Source organism: Sorex fumeus, unplaced genomic scaffold (genome assembly GCF_029834395.1).
Source record: "Sorex fumeus unplaced genomic scaffold, SorFum_2.1 ptg000029l, whole genome shotgun sequence".
NCBI classification, from domain to species: Eukaryota; Metazoa; Chordata; class Mammalia; order Eulipotyphla; family Soricidae; genus Sorex; species Sorex fumeus.
The window spans coordinates 15634680-15651014 of NW_026606086.1; the positions used below are offsets into that span (position 1 = coordinate 15634680).

Sequence of the window (16335 nt, forward strand, 5' to 3'; positions counted from 1 at the left end):
GCACCATACGTGGCTCTGTGCTTAGGGCTTACTCCTGGCTCAGTGCTCAGGGATCAGTCCTGACAGCACTGGGTGGCGTCAGGGATCTAACCTGGGTCAGCTGCATTCAAAGCCAGTGTCCTTGTTTTATTTTTTGCTTTTTGGGTCACATCTGGCAGGAATTACTCCTGGTGGTGCTCAGGGGACCATATGAGATGCTGGGAATCGAACCTATGCTGGCTGCATGCAAAGCAAATGCCCTCTGCTGTGCTTTCGCTCCAGCCCCCACTGCCAGTATCTTACTCCAGAATTATCTCCACAACCCGCTTTTGTTTGGGAGCCACACCCAGAGGTGCTCGGAGCCTGCTCCCAGCTCTGTGCTCACCACCTGGGGCCCGCTTGGTGATAGGGGTGGTCCCTGGGCCCCCTGGGTGCAGAGCCACACAAATCCCGGGGCGTCATCTCCTGCCTCACTCAGCAGCACTGACATGGGAGTTTGGGCAGGGACACCGGTCAGTGCAGGTGGACATGGCCAGCAACAGGGGTATACAGCTTGTGCTCACAACAGGCCCCTTCCTGGTGGGAGGGGCACTGCTGTACGCAGAGGGGCAGAGCTTCGCAGGTTTGCCAGACTGGAGATCTTCCTTCCTACCGGGAGGCCTGGCTCAAGTAAACAGATGGAACTTGCTGGTTGCCAGAGCTGAACCCCAAGGGAGGGTGCATCACCCCCAGTCTGGAAAGCCTGGCTCCGCAGCCCAACCTCGATGCTCACGGGTGCAGGACTCAGGGAGGTCCTGAGCAGTCACCGCCCACTGGGTGACATGGGTGAGCCCCCACTCTAAGGGAGTGGCCTGGGTGTTTGTCACTGTTAGCTTTTGGCCACACCCAGCTGTGCTCAGGGATCACTTCTGGCAGGGCATAGGGGACCCTATGTGGTGGCAGGCAAGGAACCACAAACGCTGTGCTCTTGCCTGGCCTGCCTGGAGATGGTACCTCGGCCGTCTCCAGTTCACTTCGCCAAGTTTCCCGAACTGTGCCAGGGGCTCAGACTTAGCCTCTAGGGAGGAAACAATCAGAGAAGCAGAACCAAGGGCACGGGCTCCCCGGCCTCCGCCAGCCGTGGGCAAGGCTGCCCATCTCCATGCAGAGGTCAGAGGGCGCAGTCCAGCCCTGCTGCATGACTTGGCCACCAGCCGGGGATCTCACCCACCTGGGCTCACCTCCTGTGGCAGGGTCCCCCCGTTTTTCCCCAGAAGGGAAATCTCCCTGGGCCCCTGGGTGCTCCCAGGACAGTGCCAGGGCAGCCAGGGAAGAAATTCTCTTTATTCCCATCTCGCCGCTGCCGGCCACGCACGCCCCCACTGTCCAAGGTGGCAGGTGCTGGTCCCCGCGTGGCCCTCGGCCCACGGCCCCGCTCAGTAAATGCCGTAGGTGGGCTCATGACTGTCCCGGTACCGGTCCAGGTAGCGCAGCGGCTGCCGGTGGGGGAAACGCTTCTGCTTGGGGTGGTACGGGGGCGGCCGGACGAATTCAAACACGGGCTCCCGCATGTCTGCAAGGAGAGTGACAGTGCCCTGGGGCCTGTGCTGGCCCAGGAGGGGGCTCCCCACCTGGCCGCACCCCCCAGTCTGCTCTTCTCTTACCCAGAAGCTGATGGAAAATGTGGGTGACCGACTCATCCCAGCGGCACTGGAAGAAGGCCAGGCCGGCCGGGGTCAGGGCCTCCTGGTGCTTCTTGTAGAATTGAAACGTGTGGAAGGTCCGCTGGGCAAGCTGGTAGCTGGGAGAACAGGGGGCAACCTGAGGTCGGGGGGCACTGGAGGGGCCCATTACCCCCCAGGCAGAGGCAACCTGGAGGAGCTCCTCGGTGTCTGCCCACCACCAGGGCCCCTTTGGGAGGCTCAGGGCTGAGCTGGAGGGAGTCAGCGAGACCCCCAGAACTGAAGGGCACAGCCTGAGACTGGGGGTGCGGGGTACAGATTACCAGGGTGCGGGCCGGGTGTCCCCCGAGAAATCAATGGGCTTGTCCTGCTTGAAGAGCAAGAAGACGAAACGGTGGAAGCCGGTGCCGCGGGCAGGGAAGGGGGGCAGGTAGGGACACGTCTCCTGGCCTTCGGTCACCCTGGAGTCCGGGATGTTGGTGCTGGTGGCAGGAAGCGCAGCCGTTAGTGGCTGCCTGGGGGGCAGCGGGTCCCCCCACTCACCAGATCAGTCATTCCCAGGGCGGGTGATCCTGGGGTGATCTAGGGGACGGGAGCCACAGGTAGTGTGTTTGGTGGGGGGGGTGCAGGGCAGCTCTTGTTTGTTCACAAGTCTGTGGCACACCCCTGAAGCTGGAGGTTTGTGAGGGGTGCGGGAGGGGTTCAGGACGGTAGCACGGGAAAAAGGTGAGCCCAGCACCCCAGCACTCCTGGCCCACGGGGCTGCTGCTCTGAGTCCCGAAGCAGGGCTCTGGGGTTTGTGGAGACATCTGTCTGCCCTGGCACCCCCAGTTCCGCTCTGCAGTGGCCTGCCACACAGGCTAGTGTCTACAGACGAGTTACAATGCCAGGAACTGGCGGTCTGGTCACTCCCTGGAAGGCCCAAGTGTGGGCCTGACCACTGGCCTGGACTGGGGGACTATGGCCCCCCTAGGAAACCAAAGGAGGGAGAAGCCAGCGTGGGGGGAGGGTCCACCAGCCTCCCAGGGCCATTCTACACCTGGGAGCCACGACTTCCGGTGCCACGCCCCCGGAACTCACACCAGCCAGTGCAGGTACTCGGCCTCCGGCTCCAGCAAGTGTCCATCTGTTAAGGAGAGAGCCCGCTAGCCTTGGGGAGCACCCGGGCCCCCGCCAGCCCCGTCCAGCCTCCCAGCACCTGGCATGTGGGGGGAGATGGGCCCCGATACCTACCCGGGCTGGTCAGCAGCAGCGTCCACAGGGAGCCCTTGTCAGCCTCGTAGGTCACCTCCGGGGCCTGCGCAGCCTGGTGGGAGACACGGAGAGGATGCAGACTCCCCAGTGGGACAGACCCCGTCCCCCTGCGGCCCAAAGGCGCTGGGCGGGTGGGCAGCTGGGAGGGGGTCCTGCAGGTTGGCGCGGAGTGTGTGGGTATGGGGGGGTTGGGTGGGTGGGGGTGCAAGCTGCTTCTCTTCCCTTTTATATTCTCTTTTAAAAAAATTATTTTGTGGTTTTGGGGCTACACAGGGAGGTGTTTAGGGCTTACTCCTGACTCAGTGCTCAGGAATCAGTCCTGTGGTGCTCGGAGGACAATATGGGATGCTTGAGGTCAAACCCGGTCAGCAGGGTGCCAGGCAAGTGCCCAGTCTGCTGTGCTCTCTCTCCAGTTCCTTTGTTTTGTTTTGTTTTGAGTCATATCTGGCAATGTATAGGGGTTATTCCTGCTCTGCACTCAGGAATTACTCCTGGCGGTGTTCGGGGACCATATGGGATGCGGGGATCAAACCTGGGTTGGCTGCATGCAAGGCAAATGCCCTACCCGCTGTGCTATAGCTAGGACCCAAGCTACTATGTCCTTTCCTTTTTTTTAAATTTGTGACCCACACCTGGCGATGCTCTGGGATCACTCCTGGTGGTACATGGGGAACAAAAAGGGGTGCAGGGAACAAAACCCAGGTTGACGTCATGCAAGACAAACACCCTACCTGCTGTGTATCGTTCCAGCCCTGTCTTTTTTCATTTTTTGGTTTTCAGGCCACATCTGGCAGTGCTCCGGGGTTACTCCTGGCTCTGCACTCAGGAATGAGTCCTAGCGGTGCTCGGGGGACCATATGGGATGCCAGGGATCGAACCCAGGTTGGCCGCATGTGAGGCAGTGCCCTGCTACCCACTGTGCTATGGCTCCGGCCCCATCCTTTCTAACGATCACGGTGTTGGTTACGACAGATTAAAAGGATGACAGGGATGTGGGCTGTGATCCTTCCACCCTCAGCTTTCAAAGTAGAGTGTGGTTTTACCTCGGTGGGTGTGACCTCGTTGCCATGGTACACAGGCATCAGATGATCCTCTCCAACAGCGTAGGCCACGTGCAGGGGAACGTAAGGAACAAAGGTGGCGCTGTGGAACAGGTCCCGGTAGAGGCCATAGTACTCGGCCAGCCGCTGCTTGTGGTACGGGCCGCAGGTCCGCTCCCACTCGGCCCGCACCTCCTCCAGCGGGATGCTCGCTGCGAAGGAACAAGGCAGCTGGAGGCAGGAGAGGCCGGGGCACTCCTTGCCCAGCTCGGCGTCAGGGCTCACCTGTGCCAGGCAGTCAGGACACCCCTCACCCAGCTCTTGTTGTCAGAGCTCACCTGTTCCCAGGCGGGCAGCACGCTCTGCCTCCACACTGGCCCGCAGCTCTCGCAGGAATTGCTTCCGCTCCAGGAGCTGCTCGGTCCGGCTGAACTTGGGAGGGGGCAGCCCAATGTCAATCTTGTCTTTAGGATCTAGAAAGCAAAGGCAGGTTGGAGAGAACAGGGTGAAGTCCTCCCTCAAAACCACCTGTTCCCGGGGCTAGAGCGATAGCACAGTGTTTGCCTTGCTTGCGGCCGACCCAGGTTCTATTCCCAGCATCCCATATGGTCCCCCGAGCACTGCTAGGAGTCATTCCTGAGTGCAGAGCCAGGAGTAACCCCTGAGCATCGCCAGGTGTGACCCAGAAAGGGAAAAAAAAAAAAAACCTGCCTGTCCCTGGGGCTTGAGAGACAGTGCAGCGGGGAGGGTGCTGGCCTGGTCTGGAGCCGAACTCAATTCAATTTTGGCACTGTGGAGGATCCCAGCACTGCCAATAGTGATTCCCGAGCACAGAGCCCTAACCGTTGCCAGGTGTAGCCCCCAAACCGAAACCACCATAGCCGCCCCCAAAAGCTGCCTATCCTCAGCTACTTGAGCTGAGAGCTTTCTCTGCGAGACATAGCTGAAACAAGACTTGGCGGGAGTTCACTCAGCAATGGGACGGAACCTAAGACTGCAATTGTTGGAGCCTGACCAGAGTCATGAGGAAGTTCCAGGAACGCCACCTTGCAAACAAGGCCATGTCACAGCTGCAAACAATTAGAAACTCTGAATGAACTAAGCTGGGGTCAGCATGTCCCAATGCAGCTGCTTTTTTATTATAGATTAACTGTGCTATGCTGGATAAATAAATACCTTACTGGGCTACTTTGTAAGCTTGCATAGATTTTGAAGTGAAACTTGAGGGAAGTGGGATGTAAAGATTTACATAGGTGGTCTGATTTGCTTCATCATCAATGTGCGTCATTAGGCTACAACATAAATATGTACTTTAAGGTCTTCTGAACCTACGTTCTTTGATCTTGTGTACTTTGAGGTATGCTAGATGTTTTGATCGTTAACCCAATAAAGAGACTGCAAAAGCTGCTCTTGGCCATGGACCTAGAGAGCTGTGGTCTTCACACCTGACTTGCCTTTGCGCCTCTGACCAACTGACCGACCGTTTATGCAGCATTCATGGCTGACCTCTCGACCACAGCACACTGTCAGTCAACGACACCCAATTCTAGCTGGGAAACTCTTCCAATTTACATGTGCACCGGTATCCTTGGCAAATGGGACTGCCAAAGCTGGATGTGCTCCCCATAGATTACTGGGCAGACCCTGGGAGGTTGGGTGAAAATTCAAATTCTGGGGGCTGGAGCTGGGGTTGGGCACTTGCCTTGCAAGCAGCCAAGGTTGGATCCCTGACACTCCATACACCCTGAGCCCTGTTAGGAGTGAGACCTGAGTGCAGTCAGGAGTATTTGCTGAGCATCAAGGGTGTGCCCCCCCCCCAATTAAAGTCTGTATCCTGTAATGTTCAGGGCATTAATTTAGGAGCACTGAGTGGTGTTCTAACTCCAGAGGGGAGGAAGGGTCAGGAAGTCAGGGAAGGGTTTAGTAGATCTAAGATGAACCTTTAGGGGCTGGAGCAATAGCACAACGGGTTTGCAAGGGTATTTGCTTTACATGTGGCCGACCCGGGTTCGATTACCAGCATCCCATATGGTCCCCTGAGCACCACCAGGGGGAATTCCTGAGTGCAGAGCCAGGAGTAACCTCTGTGCATCTCCGGGTGTGACCCAAAAAGCAAAAAAAAGATGAACCTTTAGTAGGAACTTTAAGATGAAACTATTTTGGGGGAGTGTGGGGTCACAGCCAGCGATGCTCAGGGATTACTCCTGGCTCCGCCTAGGAATTACTACTCCTGGCGGTGCTCGGGGAACCGTGTGGGATGCCCGACGGAACCCTGGAGGCAGCCCCTAGGATGGAACTTGATTCGTGCTGTAATTTCAGCTACTTTCTAATATGGGGAACCAAAAGAGAAAAAGATCTTGGACCCAGGAACATATCAAAAGGGTTAAGGCGCTTGCCTTGCACGTGGTTAACTCGCGATCGACCCCAGGCACCACGTACGGTCCCCTGAGGCCCGCCAGGCGTCACCTTTGGGCACGGGGCCGGGGCAAATCCTGGCCCCAAATAAGCAAGAAGAAAACCCCGATGGGCCGACACTGCCCCCGTGCGCGCGGGCGGGCGGGCAGGGCACCTGACTTCTCGGCGAAGTGCTCCCGGTAAGTCCGCCACCAGTGCGGGGCCTGCGCCTCCTCCTCCGCCCGGCGCCGGTAGCGGCCGAAGCTCCGGTACTTCTCCAGCCGCTCCAGGTTGCTCACGTCGATGTCGGCGTTGGGCATGGGCCCCAGGGGCGCGGCCCGGCGGTTCAGGGCGGCTGCGGACAGAGCGGGGCGTCAGGTCGGCTGCGGCCCCAGCCCCCGCGGCGTGGCTACGGCGGGGACCCCAGGGGCCCCGCTCCCGGATCGCTCACCCGAGGTGCTAAAGCTCGGCCACCTCCGACCTGCGCGCAGCGCGGCTCGCCACCAGGGCGCCGCCATCTTTCCCGAGGCGGGCGCAGGCGCGGCGCCGCCCCGAGGACCCGCGCAGAGGTGGCCGGAGCAGTGCCTGAGCGCCAGGCGGAAGCCCCGCCCTCGAGGCCACGCCCACCCGGGAGTTGGCTCCGCCCTCTGGGCCGCCGGCGCGGGGCTGGGGAGTAACCTGGGCCCCGCCTGCCTGCCTGCCTCTAGCTACCAGGAGCGGCCCAGGCCAAGTCACAGGTTCCCCGAAGGTGGCACCCGGAGCCCCCAGGAGCGGAACAACGACCCTTCATAGGCGGTTTTTGGTTTGGCCACAGCTGGCGGTGCTCAGGGATGGCTCCTGATGGGGCTTGGGGAAATCTATGGGACGCCGAGGATTGAACCCAGGTCAGCCGCGTGCAACGCGAGCGTCCTCCCCACTGTCCTACGGTTCTGGCCCCATGCAGCTTGGAGTTTCATGGCTTGATTCACGTTCCAGATTGTGTGCAACCTTGCTTGGTTCTCCCTTAGAAACACAGCGGGCGATAATTACAGGTTTGTGAGATGAACTAACACATTTGATGCATTAACTCTAAAATGGATGTTAGCTACCATCACTGTGATAAGGGTTGGAGTTGAGCCATACCCGGTGGTGTTCAGGGGTTACTCCTGGTGTGCTTGGTGCCAGAGATGGAACTGAGGTCCACTGCAGGCAGACAAGCACCTTCCCTGCTGTTCTCTTTCCCGCCCTACTTTTGGTGACTGCTAGTGTTGTTTTATCCACTCCTGGACAGGACAAAGTGTCCTGGGGGTATTGTACCCCTCTAAACTCTCTGGGCTCTGGGTTGCACATGGCAAGCCCAGCAGGGCCTAGGCACCTGTGGAGTGGGGGTGACACCCCCCCTTCCCTGCAGGGTTCGGGGTGGGCGTCCTGCCAGCAGCCTTGTGCTGTGAAGTGCTCACTTGTGACCAAGCCCCATGCCAACAGGGAGAGGCCCGCTGGGAAGGGCTGTTGCCTGGCAGACGGTGAGCAGAGGGGTCTAAGACACAGGTGGCACAGCGCTGCAATGCGGGAGGAGTGAGTCCTGAGGGTCAGGGGCACCCCATCCCTCCCTCCCAGCCTGCCCCACCTTCTCACACTGAAGGGAGTGGACAGATGGCCCCGGAGAAGTCGCTTTAGGAATGGCTGGTTTTATTCGAGTCCATCTGTCCTAGTGGGCTGGGCACAGGCGACCCTGTTCTCATCTTCACCCCCACCTGGCTGGGGGGGCGCGGGGGTAAATTTCCTCCCCCCTCCCCAGCCACAGCCCCCCTCCTCAGAAGCAGGCTGAGCTCGTCCCTCCGCAGGAGGTGAAAGGCACTTCCACTGAGGCTGCACCTCGGTCCCCCGGAACTGACTCCCAGAAAAGGATGCGGCTCCAAGAGGCACTGTGTCCCCACCAGGGTGCACATGGAGGCATCTGCGTGGCATGGCCAAGCTGGTGCAGCGGCTCCCTGTGCACCTCTAGGCCTCTGCCACAGGGGAGGAGGAAGGCGCCCCACCCCAGGAGGGGTGTTTGCAGGCCTGGATGGTTCATGGCGGCAGCCTCAGGCTGAGTGGGTGCTCAGGTTGTAGGGGGCGGCCTTCAGGGTCTGCAGGAAGAACTGCTCATTCTCCAGGAAGTCGTGGTCCTGCCAGGCAGCCGTGGGTCAGCAACTGGCCGCTCCTGCACCCACCTCTTGTGACGCTCACGTTAGGGGACTCCCGATGCCACCCAGCCCTTTCCCGCTGCTGCCCAGCTTGGGGAGACAAAAGCACAGGCTCTGGCAGCCTGGCAATGCCTTAGATCACAGGAAGTGACTTGGCCTGTTTCCAGCCCAGGAGCTGGAAGTGACTGGGCTTTCGTGGGGATGTGGGTGCAACAACTTGGAGGTGGGGGGCTTAGGGGCGCAGCTGCTTCACAGAGAGCCAGGTCCGGAGGGCTCTGCAGCTCGCCAGTAGATGCCCTTTGTCTCTCCCTGGGGCCCTGAGGGGTGCCTGTGTCAGATGCAGGCGTGGCCCTGGGGCCCTGCTCTGGGCGCTCACCTGCTCGGCCGCATGTCTCAGCAGCAACAGCTTGGCTTGGAGGTGTGCGGGGCCAGGGGCTGGTGGCTTGGGAGCAGGCACGACAAGGGCTGCAAACAGAATCACGTGCAAACAGTTGTGGACATGGAAACATGCTCCAAATCCTATTTCTGTGTGAAAAATATTCAAGGTATAAAACAACACACTGAAGGGCCGGAGTGACAGCACAGCGGGGAGGCCACTTGCCTTGTACATGGTTGACCGTGGTTAGATCCCCAGCACCCCAGAGGGTCTCCAAACCCGCCAGGAGTGACCCCTGAGCACCACCAGGTGGGCACCCAAACCAAAATATGACCAAATAAACCAAAAATAGCATAGTGAGCTCAATTTTGGGGGTCTGGGGCTGGACCACAAAGCATCAGGGGCGTGGTAATGTGTCCGCTGAGCCATAACCTGGCTGCATCTCAGCTCAAACACACACATGGACAGACACACACTGCAGTCAGCCAGATGGTGCGTTCACACAGCCCATGACTTGGTATGTGCTGAAATGTCTCAGGTCAGTGCAGTGGAAGATTTTAACACTTTTCCTTCTTTTTTTTTTTTTTTTGGCAGGGGGTGGGGTTTGGGCGATACCCAGCAGTGCTCAGGTGATTCTTGAGAGACTAAATGGGGCGCCAGGAATAGGCTGCACACAAGGGAAGTGCCTTGACCCCCACGCTTTGGGCACTCCACACCCATCACTTGTCTGTCTCTTGGGAGGGAGGTGGTCCAAGGGTGGGGCAGGGTTCTACCTGCAGGAACCCCAGGGCCACCCCACTGCTTTGAGCTGCCGCAGTGGCAGAACCGGAGCAGCCCCAGAGCACCATTGTGTGCACCCCTGCGAAAACACTGAGAAAACGGAATAACAAGACAACTTCGTTTGTTCTGAGTCACACCCAGCAGTGCTCAGGGCCGACTCCTGACTCCGTGCTCAAGGGTCATTCCTGGCAGGGATTGGGGACCATGGGGGTGCCGGGGATCAAACCCAGGTCAGTTGCTTGCAAGGCAGATGCTGTTCCCCTGTACTATTCCTCTGATCCCAACAAGGTGATTGTAGAACTCAGCTGCCCAGCTTCACTGTTCCTTTGGGCTGGTCAGGTGACACCTGTCTTTTCCCAACGCTCACCACTCAGGCTGGGCACTGTGGGGCTGGGGGCCTTGGGGAGCAGCCCTGCAGGGCAGGGGGGCAGGTCCTGTCGGACACGGTCCAGCTGCAGCCTCTGCTGGGCCAAGCTCAGGTGCTCCTGTTGGGAACAAGGAGACATGTGGTGAGGGGGTGGGGGTACGCATGGTGTGTGTTGTGTGTGTGAGGTGAAGGCTGTATGTGTGTGGTGGGAGTGTGTGGGGGTTAGAGTGTGTGTTGTGAGTGTGTGCAAGTGCATATGTGCGTGTGCATGCCTGCAGTGGCTAAACCTTGCCTGGTGCGTGCATGCGTGTGTGTGTGTGTGTGCACATGTGTGTGTCTGCAGCAGCTGCGCCTTGCCTGGTGCACGTATGTATGTATGTGTGTGTGCATGTACATGTGCATGTCTACAGTGGTCGAGCCTTGCCTGGTGCACATATGTGTGTGTTCATGTGTGTGTGTTCATGTGTGTGTGTGTCTGCAGTGGCCGAGCCTTGCCTGGTGCACATATGTGTGTGTGCATGTGCATGTGTCTGTAACAGCCGAGCCTTCCCTGGTGCACATAGGTGTGTGTGCATGTGCATGTGCATGTGCGTATCTGCAATGGCCGAGCCTTGCCTGGTGCACATAGGTGTGTGTGCATGTGCGAGTGCGTGTCTTCGGCAGCCAAGCCTTGCCTGGTGCACGTATGTGTGTGTGCGTCTCTGCAGTGGCCGAGCCATGCCTGATGCACATATGTGTGTGTGCATGTGTCTGCAACAACCGAGCCTTGCATGGTGCACATAGGTGTGTGTGCATGTGCGTGTGTGTATCTGCAGCGGCCGAGCCTTGCCTGGTGCACATATGTGTGTGCATGTGCGTGTGCGTGTCTGCAGCAGCCGAGCCTTGCCTGGTGCACATATGTGTGCATGTGTGTGTGCGTGTCTGCAGCAGCCGAGCCTTGCCTGGTGCACATATGTGTGTGTGCATGTGTGTGTCCGTGTCTGCAGGAGGCCGAGCCTTGCCTGGTGCACATATGTGTGTGTGCGTCTCTGCAGTGGCTGAGCCTTGCCTGATGCACATATGTGTGTGTGTGCGTGTGCGTGTGTCTGCAACAACCAAGCCTTGCCTGGTGCACATAGGTGTGTGTGCATGTGCGTGTGCATGTGTGTATCTGCAATGGCCGAGCCTTGCCTGGTGCATATATGTGTGTGCATGTGCATGTGCGTGTCTGCAGCAGCCGAGCCTTGCCTGGTGCACATATGTGTGTGTGCATGTGTGTGTCCGTGTCTGCAGGAGGCCGAGCCTTGCCCGGTGCACATATGTGTGTGTGCGTCTCTGCAGTGGCCAAGCCTTGCCTGGTGCACATATGTGTGTGTGTGCGTGTGCGTGTGTCTGCAACAACCAAGCCTTGCCTGGTGCACATAGGTGTGTGTGCATGTGCGCGTACGTGTGCGTGTGTGCAGTGGCCGAGCCTTGCCTGGTGCATGTGCTGCTCCTGCTGCCGGAGCCGTTCTTGCTGCTGCTGTACCAGCTGGAGCCGGGCCTGCTGCTCGGAGCGTATGTGCCGGGCCTCGCGCAGCGCCCGCTCCCCCTCCTCATACTTCTCCGATGCCACCTGCAGGCGCCCCCCGGTGATCAGTGGGAGGGCTGCAGGGGTACAGGTGCGGGGAGAGCCGCCTGCCACCTGCCCACCCGCTGCCTGCGGCCCACCTGGCTCATGCTCTCCACCTCCTCTGAGCGGAGCCGGAGGCGCAGGGCGGCGGCGCTGACCCGCTCCTTCTCCAGCCTCAGCTCCTGCCGCTCCCGCTCCAGCACCTCCCGCTCAGCCGCCAGCTGGTCCTCCTTGGCCCGCAGCTCGGTGGCCCTGATCTTGAGCTCTGCCTGCTCCTGGGGACAGAGCCTTTGCTGCCGCCTCCACCTTGGCCCACACCTGAGGGCTGCCCCAGCTCAACTTCTGAGCCTGGTGTCCTTAGGGCTAAACTGAGGGCCAGTGGGGTAGCTCAGGAATACAGAACATGGTGCCCAGATTGGCCCGTGACACCAAAACTCCAAAACCACCTCATTCCTGGCACCAGAGGCTCCCCCAAGCACCACCTGGGAGTAACCCGTGAGCATCTCCAGGTGTGACCCCAGCACAAAAACTCCCACCTGGGACCTGAGGCACTCTGCCTGCGGAAGACGGGTTTGACCCCCAGCGATGCCACATAGTTCCGGAGCACCCGCGGGGGTGGGAGGCCAGAAGAGCTGAGGAGGTGGTGATAGGGGGGAGCTCTCTGCCAGACTACGGTGTGTTTCCACTGTGGAACACCCACAACCTCAGCCCGGGCCGGGGCGCCCTACCTTGGCCAGGCTGAGAAGAGTGCCCTCCCGTTGGCTGTCCACCTGCAGTGCCCGCTCCACCTCGCGCTCAGCCCGCTCCTTGCTCAGCTTCTGCTGCGCAAAGAACTCGGCCCACTCGGCCGCCAGGCGCCGCCGCTCCTCCCCACACTTGTGCATGACAGATTTCTGCTCCTGCAGCAGGGCGCTCTGGACAAGCAAAGGGACAGGTGGGCGGGGCTAGCTGCAGTGGGCGGGGCCATCCGCGGTGGGGTGGGGCAAGAGGTGGGGCGGAGCAATCTGCAGAGGGGATGGGGCGAGCAGTGACGGGGCGAGGCTGTGCTCACCTTGGCCTTCTCCAGCTCCTCCCTCTCCATGGCCATCTGCTGGCCCAGGGCCTTCCTCTGCTCCTCCAGGGCACGCTGCATGGACTCCGCCTTCGACTGCTCAGTGCTCATCCGCCAGCGCTCCTGTGGTAGCCAGGGCATGGCTAAGAGCAAACCCACCGCATGTTCCCACACCCTCGCCCGGATTAGCCTAAAATATGGGTCCCCAGGTCGACCCGCTGGGCTCAGCTGCCAGGTGACGAGGACCCGGGTCCCACACCCAGCATCACAAGTTGTGACCCCCACACTGCTGCGGGCCTCGAGTGGCAATGCACCCTCAGATTGCTGTCTAAAAATTGCTGGGAGCCCCCCAACCCCCGCCCAACAAAAATCTCTTCTCTTCTGGACCTGAGGAAGCAATCCCTTAAAGTTCCTTTATGGTAAATGAAGGTCCTGGGAAACAGCCGAGGCGGCAGAGCACACCTGATACGGGTGTGGGGCTCAGACACCATCCTGGCACCCCAGGGTGGTCCTGGTGATCCAAGCACTGACCTAGCTGGGTAGCTGGGATGGGGGGGAGGGACTCCCCCTATTGAATATTTCTCCACAGATGCACGTGTGTAGGACAGGCATGTCATAGGGGCTTGCCCTGCCTAGTAAGTTTTCATTTTGCCTGCATGTTCAAACGCAGTTAAGAAAAAGGAACTGGGCTTTCTGGTTCCAGGGAAGGGGCTCTGGGCCTCATCCACAGGGGGAGATGCTCTATCACTGGGTCACATTCCAAACTAAGACTGCCTCATGACTGAGGCCCATCCTTGGGATGAAAGTCCTGCCAAAGTTCCAAAGTGCGCCAGAGCCCAAAAAGAAAACAAAGGGCAGAGTGCAGGTTCGCCTGCAGGAGGCCTGAGGGGGGTCCCCAACATCTCAAAGTCCTCCAAGCACTGCCAGGAGCCACTTTTCTTTTGTGTGTTTTTGTTTTTGTTTTGGGGGTCATACATAGCGATACTCGAGTTATTCCTGGCTCCGCACTCAGGAATCACTCTTGGCAGTGTGCAGTTGGGGCCATATGGGATGCTGGGGATTGAGCCTGAGTTGGCCACATGCAAAACAGCTGTCCTACTTTCTGGATTATTGCTCTAGCCCTGCCAACCCAGGTTCAATCCTTGGCATTCCATATGGTCCTCCATGCCTGCCGTAGTGTTCTCTGAGTACAGAGTCAGATGTAAACCCTGAGCACTGCCCCCAAACCCCCAATATACAAAAAACATAAAAGCCAAAAAACAAAACAAAAAAGAACAAAATCCCCAAAGCATTGGTGGGCGGCGGCCCAGATGGACGTCGTGTCCTGTCAGCACAGATACTAGAGCGGGTGAGGAGAGCAGTGGGGTGAAGTTGGGGAGTGTTGGGGTGGAAGGTGGGCCTTGGCAGAGGCACGCAGCAGTCCGGGCCCCCACCTGCTCCAGCTGCCGGCTCTGCTCGTTCAGGCGCGTCTCCATCCTCCCGATGACCTCCTGCAGTCGGCTCCGCTCCTCCTCCATGTCCCGCTGCTCACGGGCTAGTCTCTCCTGCAGCACTGAGCACAGCGGCGGGGCACTCAGCGCCTGGGACCCAAGCCCCGCACGCCCCGGGAGAGGCCGGAGGGCGGCCGCCCCACGGGCACCTCGGAGCTGCTCGTCCCGCTGCCGGATGCCCAGCTCCCGCTCCTGCGTGGCTGTGAGGTGCGAGGCCTCCACACGTGAAGACAGCTCCTGCAGGTTGCTGGAGAACGCCTCCATCTGCTCGATGACTCCATTCAGGGACCTAGGGAGAGCAGGGTCAGCCCCCGGGGTACACGCACAACCCAAGGGGGCCAGGCCCCGCCCTCTACCCCCTCCCTCTCGCCCTGCCTACACTGGTTCCGCCCTCTCCTCCCGGCCCCGCCCACATTGGCTCCGCCCTCTCCTCCCGGCCCCGCCCCATGCATGCAAGCACCGCGTGTGGGAGGTGGCACTGGTGACTGCGTCTATCTCGCGGTCCTTCAGCTGCTTCAGCCGCTGCAGCTGCTCCTCGTGGTCCTTGCGCATCTCCAGGATGGAGGCTCTGTGGGCAGCCGAAGGGGGCTGAGCATCACTGAGGAGCCCTGCCACACTCCGCCCCCTTCTAGGGGCCGTATCTGCTCTACACCACAAAAGGTCCCTACAACAAGCGGCACTGGGCCGGAAGTAGGCCGGTGCCGCCAGGCCCGGGGTGCGCCCACCTCGGCATGCTCCGGGCCCTTCTCTGACTTTTGTTCTTACCTAGAAAGATCCGGGGGCCACACCAGGGACTAGCGGGCACAGACCCGGCCAGAGGGCCGGCCCGAAGCTCACTGATGCCTTTGGGCCTCCCCAGATATCCAGGGACCCCCCCCATCACGGGGGACCATGAGTCCATCCATGGACTCAGTCCGTGCCAGGTCCAGGGCTGCCCCCCACAGCCCGCCTGGGGCCCCTCACCGCTGCAGTTCCCGGAGCCGGTCCAGCTCCTGGTCCTTCTCCTGCACGGCGGCGGCCAGACGCCGCTGGTGCTGGGCGCTGAGCTCCGCGCAAGCCTGCTCGGCTTCCTGGCTGTGCGCCAGGCACCGGGCCAACAGCTCCTCATTCTCCCGCTGCAGCCGCTCTTCCCGCTGCTGGCAGGACGTTTCCAGTACCTTGAGGCGGTTTCTGCGAGCACAGAGTGTGGCCATGGGCTCAAGGCACTGGCCTCGAGAGGTGGCAGTGGGCAGAGGGGGGACTGTACCTGTGCGCGCTCTCCAGGAGCTCCAGGTCGGCCTGGTGGCGCCGCTGCAGGCTCTCCAGCAGCAGCTGGTGCTGGGCGCACTCCAGCTCCAGCTTCCGCACCTGGTGGCGGGTACTCAGCTCAGCCTCCCCTCTGGGGCCGCAACGGGCGACAGCCCCCTTGCCCCCCACTCACCTGGGTCTCCAGCTCAGCCTGCCGGGCCTGGCTCTGCAGCAGCTGGGCCTGGAGCTCCGCTGTGCCGCTCTGCAGCTGGGCCTGTGCGGCCGGTAGCTGCTTCTGTAGCTCGGGGGCCAGCACCAGGCTCTGTAGGGGCTGAGGAGAGACACCAGGTGAGGCAGGGGCCACGTGGGCGGTCTTCAGGGCACAGCCCCACCTCTCCAGCAGGCCCTGGGCTCCCCCACAGGGACAGAGTGGGGGTGCAGCAGAAGCCCCGTGCCAACCCGATGGACCCATGCTGACCGGATCCTGCACCATGGCTGGGCCCACAGGGACCCAGGGACCCCGGCGTGGGGTGAGGCAGCCTTAGGGCCAGGGCGGGGGGGACACCGTCAGCCCCAGGAGGCGGGTGGCCAGGCAGGGGCAGCAGAGGCTGCCGGAAAGACTCAGTTGACAGCTCAAGGCTGGGGGCACGAGGTCGGGGTTCCACACTGCCTCTGAGCGGGGCCCCCTCCTACCTGGAAAGGCACAGAGGGTCCCGCGGGTACCGGGAGGCTCTGGCTGCTCCCCACAGGCTCTGCAGAGGGGGAACGTGGGCAGCTGAGCCCCTGTGTTTTGGGGGAGTCTGGCTTCACTCTGCTTTGAGTGTCCCCAAGAGAAGTGGAAACCAACCTGGGCTGGGGAGGCGTCCAGGCGCGGTGCCCTGCTCGGGGTCCCCTGCACCAGGGGCCGCAGCAGCCTGGTTGCAGGGCGCAGATGGCCTGTGGGTGGAGCGGGCTGGGCTG

General features: G+C 60.6%; 2 protein-coding genes across 2 annotated transcripts in view; both read right to left on the reverse strand.

The window, feature by feature from the left end:
- Window positions 1-1302: 1302 nt before the first annotated feature.
- MRPL38 (mitochondrial ribosomal protein L38) lies at window positions 1303-6925 on the reverse strand. The gene is made up of 9 exons (XM_056115566.1): window positions 6780-6925; window positions 6504-6683; window positions 4273-4407; window positions 3938-4146; window positions 2874-2946; window positions 2721-2766; window positions 1964-2122; window positions 1623-1759; window positions 1303-1531 (listed from the first exon to the last, which is right to left on the reverse strand). The coding sequence occupies exons 1-9, from the start codon at window positions 6844-6846 to the stop codon at window positions 1395-1397; spliced, it is 1143 nt and encodes a 380-aa protein (XP_055971541.1). The 5' UTR covers window positions 6847-6925; the 3' UTR covers window positions 1303-1394.
- Window positions 6926-8391: 1466 nt separating this feature from the next.
- Window positions 8392-16335, reverse strand: part of EVPL (envoplakin) — an 83153-nt gene continuing 75209 nt past the window's right edge. The window contains exons 23-34 of the mRNA XM_056115355.1: window positions 15395-15486; window positions 15112-15318; window positions 14609-14716; window positions 14298-14437; window positions 14092-14210; window positions 12659-12781; window positions 12336-12521; window positions 11706-11882; window positions 11473-11610; window positions 10017-10134; window positions 8870-8958; window positions 8392-8475 (exon numbers count right to left, since the gene is read on the reverse strand). Coding sequence (XP_055971330.1) covers window positions 8392-8475; window positions 8870-8958; window positions 10017-10134; window positions 11473-11610; window positions 11706-11882; window positions 12336-12521; window positions 12659-12781; window positions 14092-14210; window positions 14298-14437; window positions 14609-14716; window positions 15112-15318; window positions 15395-15486 — 1581 coding nt within the window. The remainder of the gene's footprint in view (window positions 8476-8869; window positions 8959-10016; window positions 10135-11472; window positions 11611-11705; window positions 11883-12335; window positions 12522-12658; window positions 12782-14091; window positions 14211-14297; window positions 14438-14608; window positions 14717-15111; window positions 15319-15394; window positions 15487-16335) is intronic.

What these genes read in the sequence shown, in the direction of transcription:
- MRPL38 (XM_056115566.1), bottom strand. Translation starts at nt 6,846, where the DNA reads ATGGCGGCGCCCTGGTGGCGAGCCGCGCTGCGCGCAGGTCGGAGGTGG. An exon ending in GAGTACCTGCACTGGCTGGT is followed by an intron (nt 2,123 to 2,720) that starts GTGAGTTCCGGG and finishes TCCTGCCACCAG; the next exon opens with CACCAACATCCCGGACTCCA. An exon ending in CATTTTCCATCAGCTTCTGG is followed by an intron (nt 1,532 to 1,622) that starts GTAAGAGAAGAG and finishes CTCTCCTTGCAG; the next exon opens with ACATGCGGGAGCCCGTGTTT.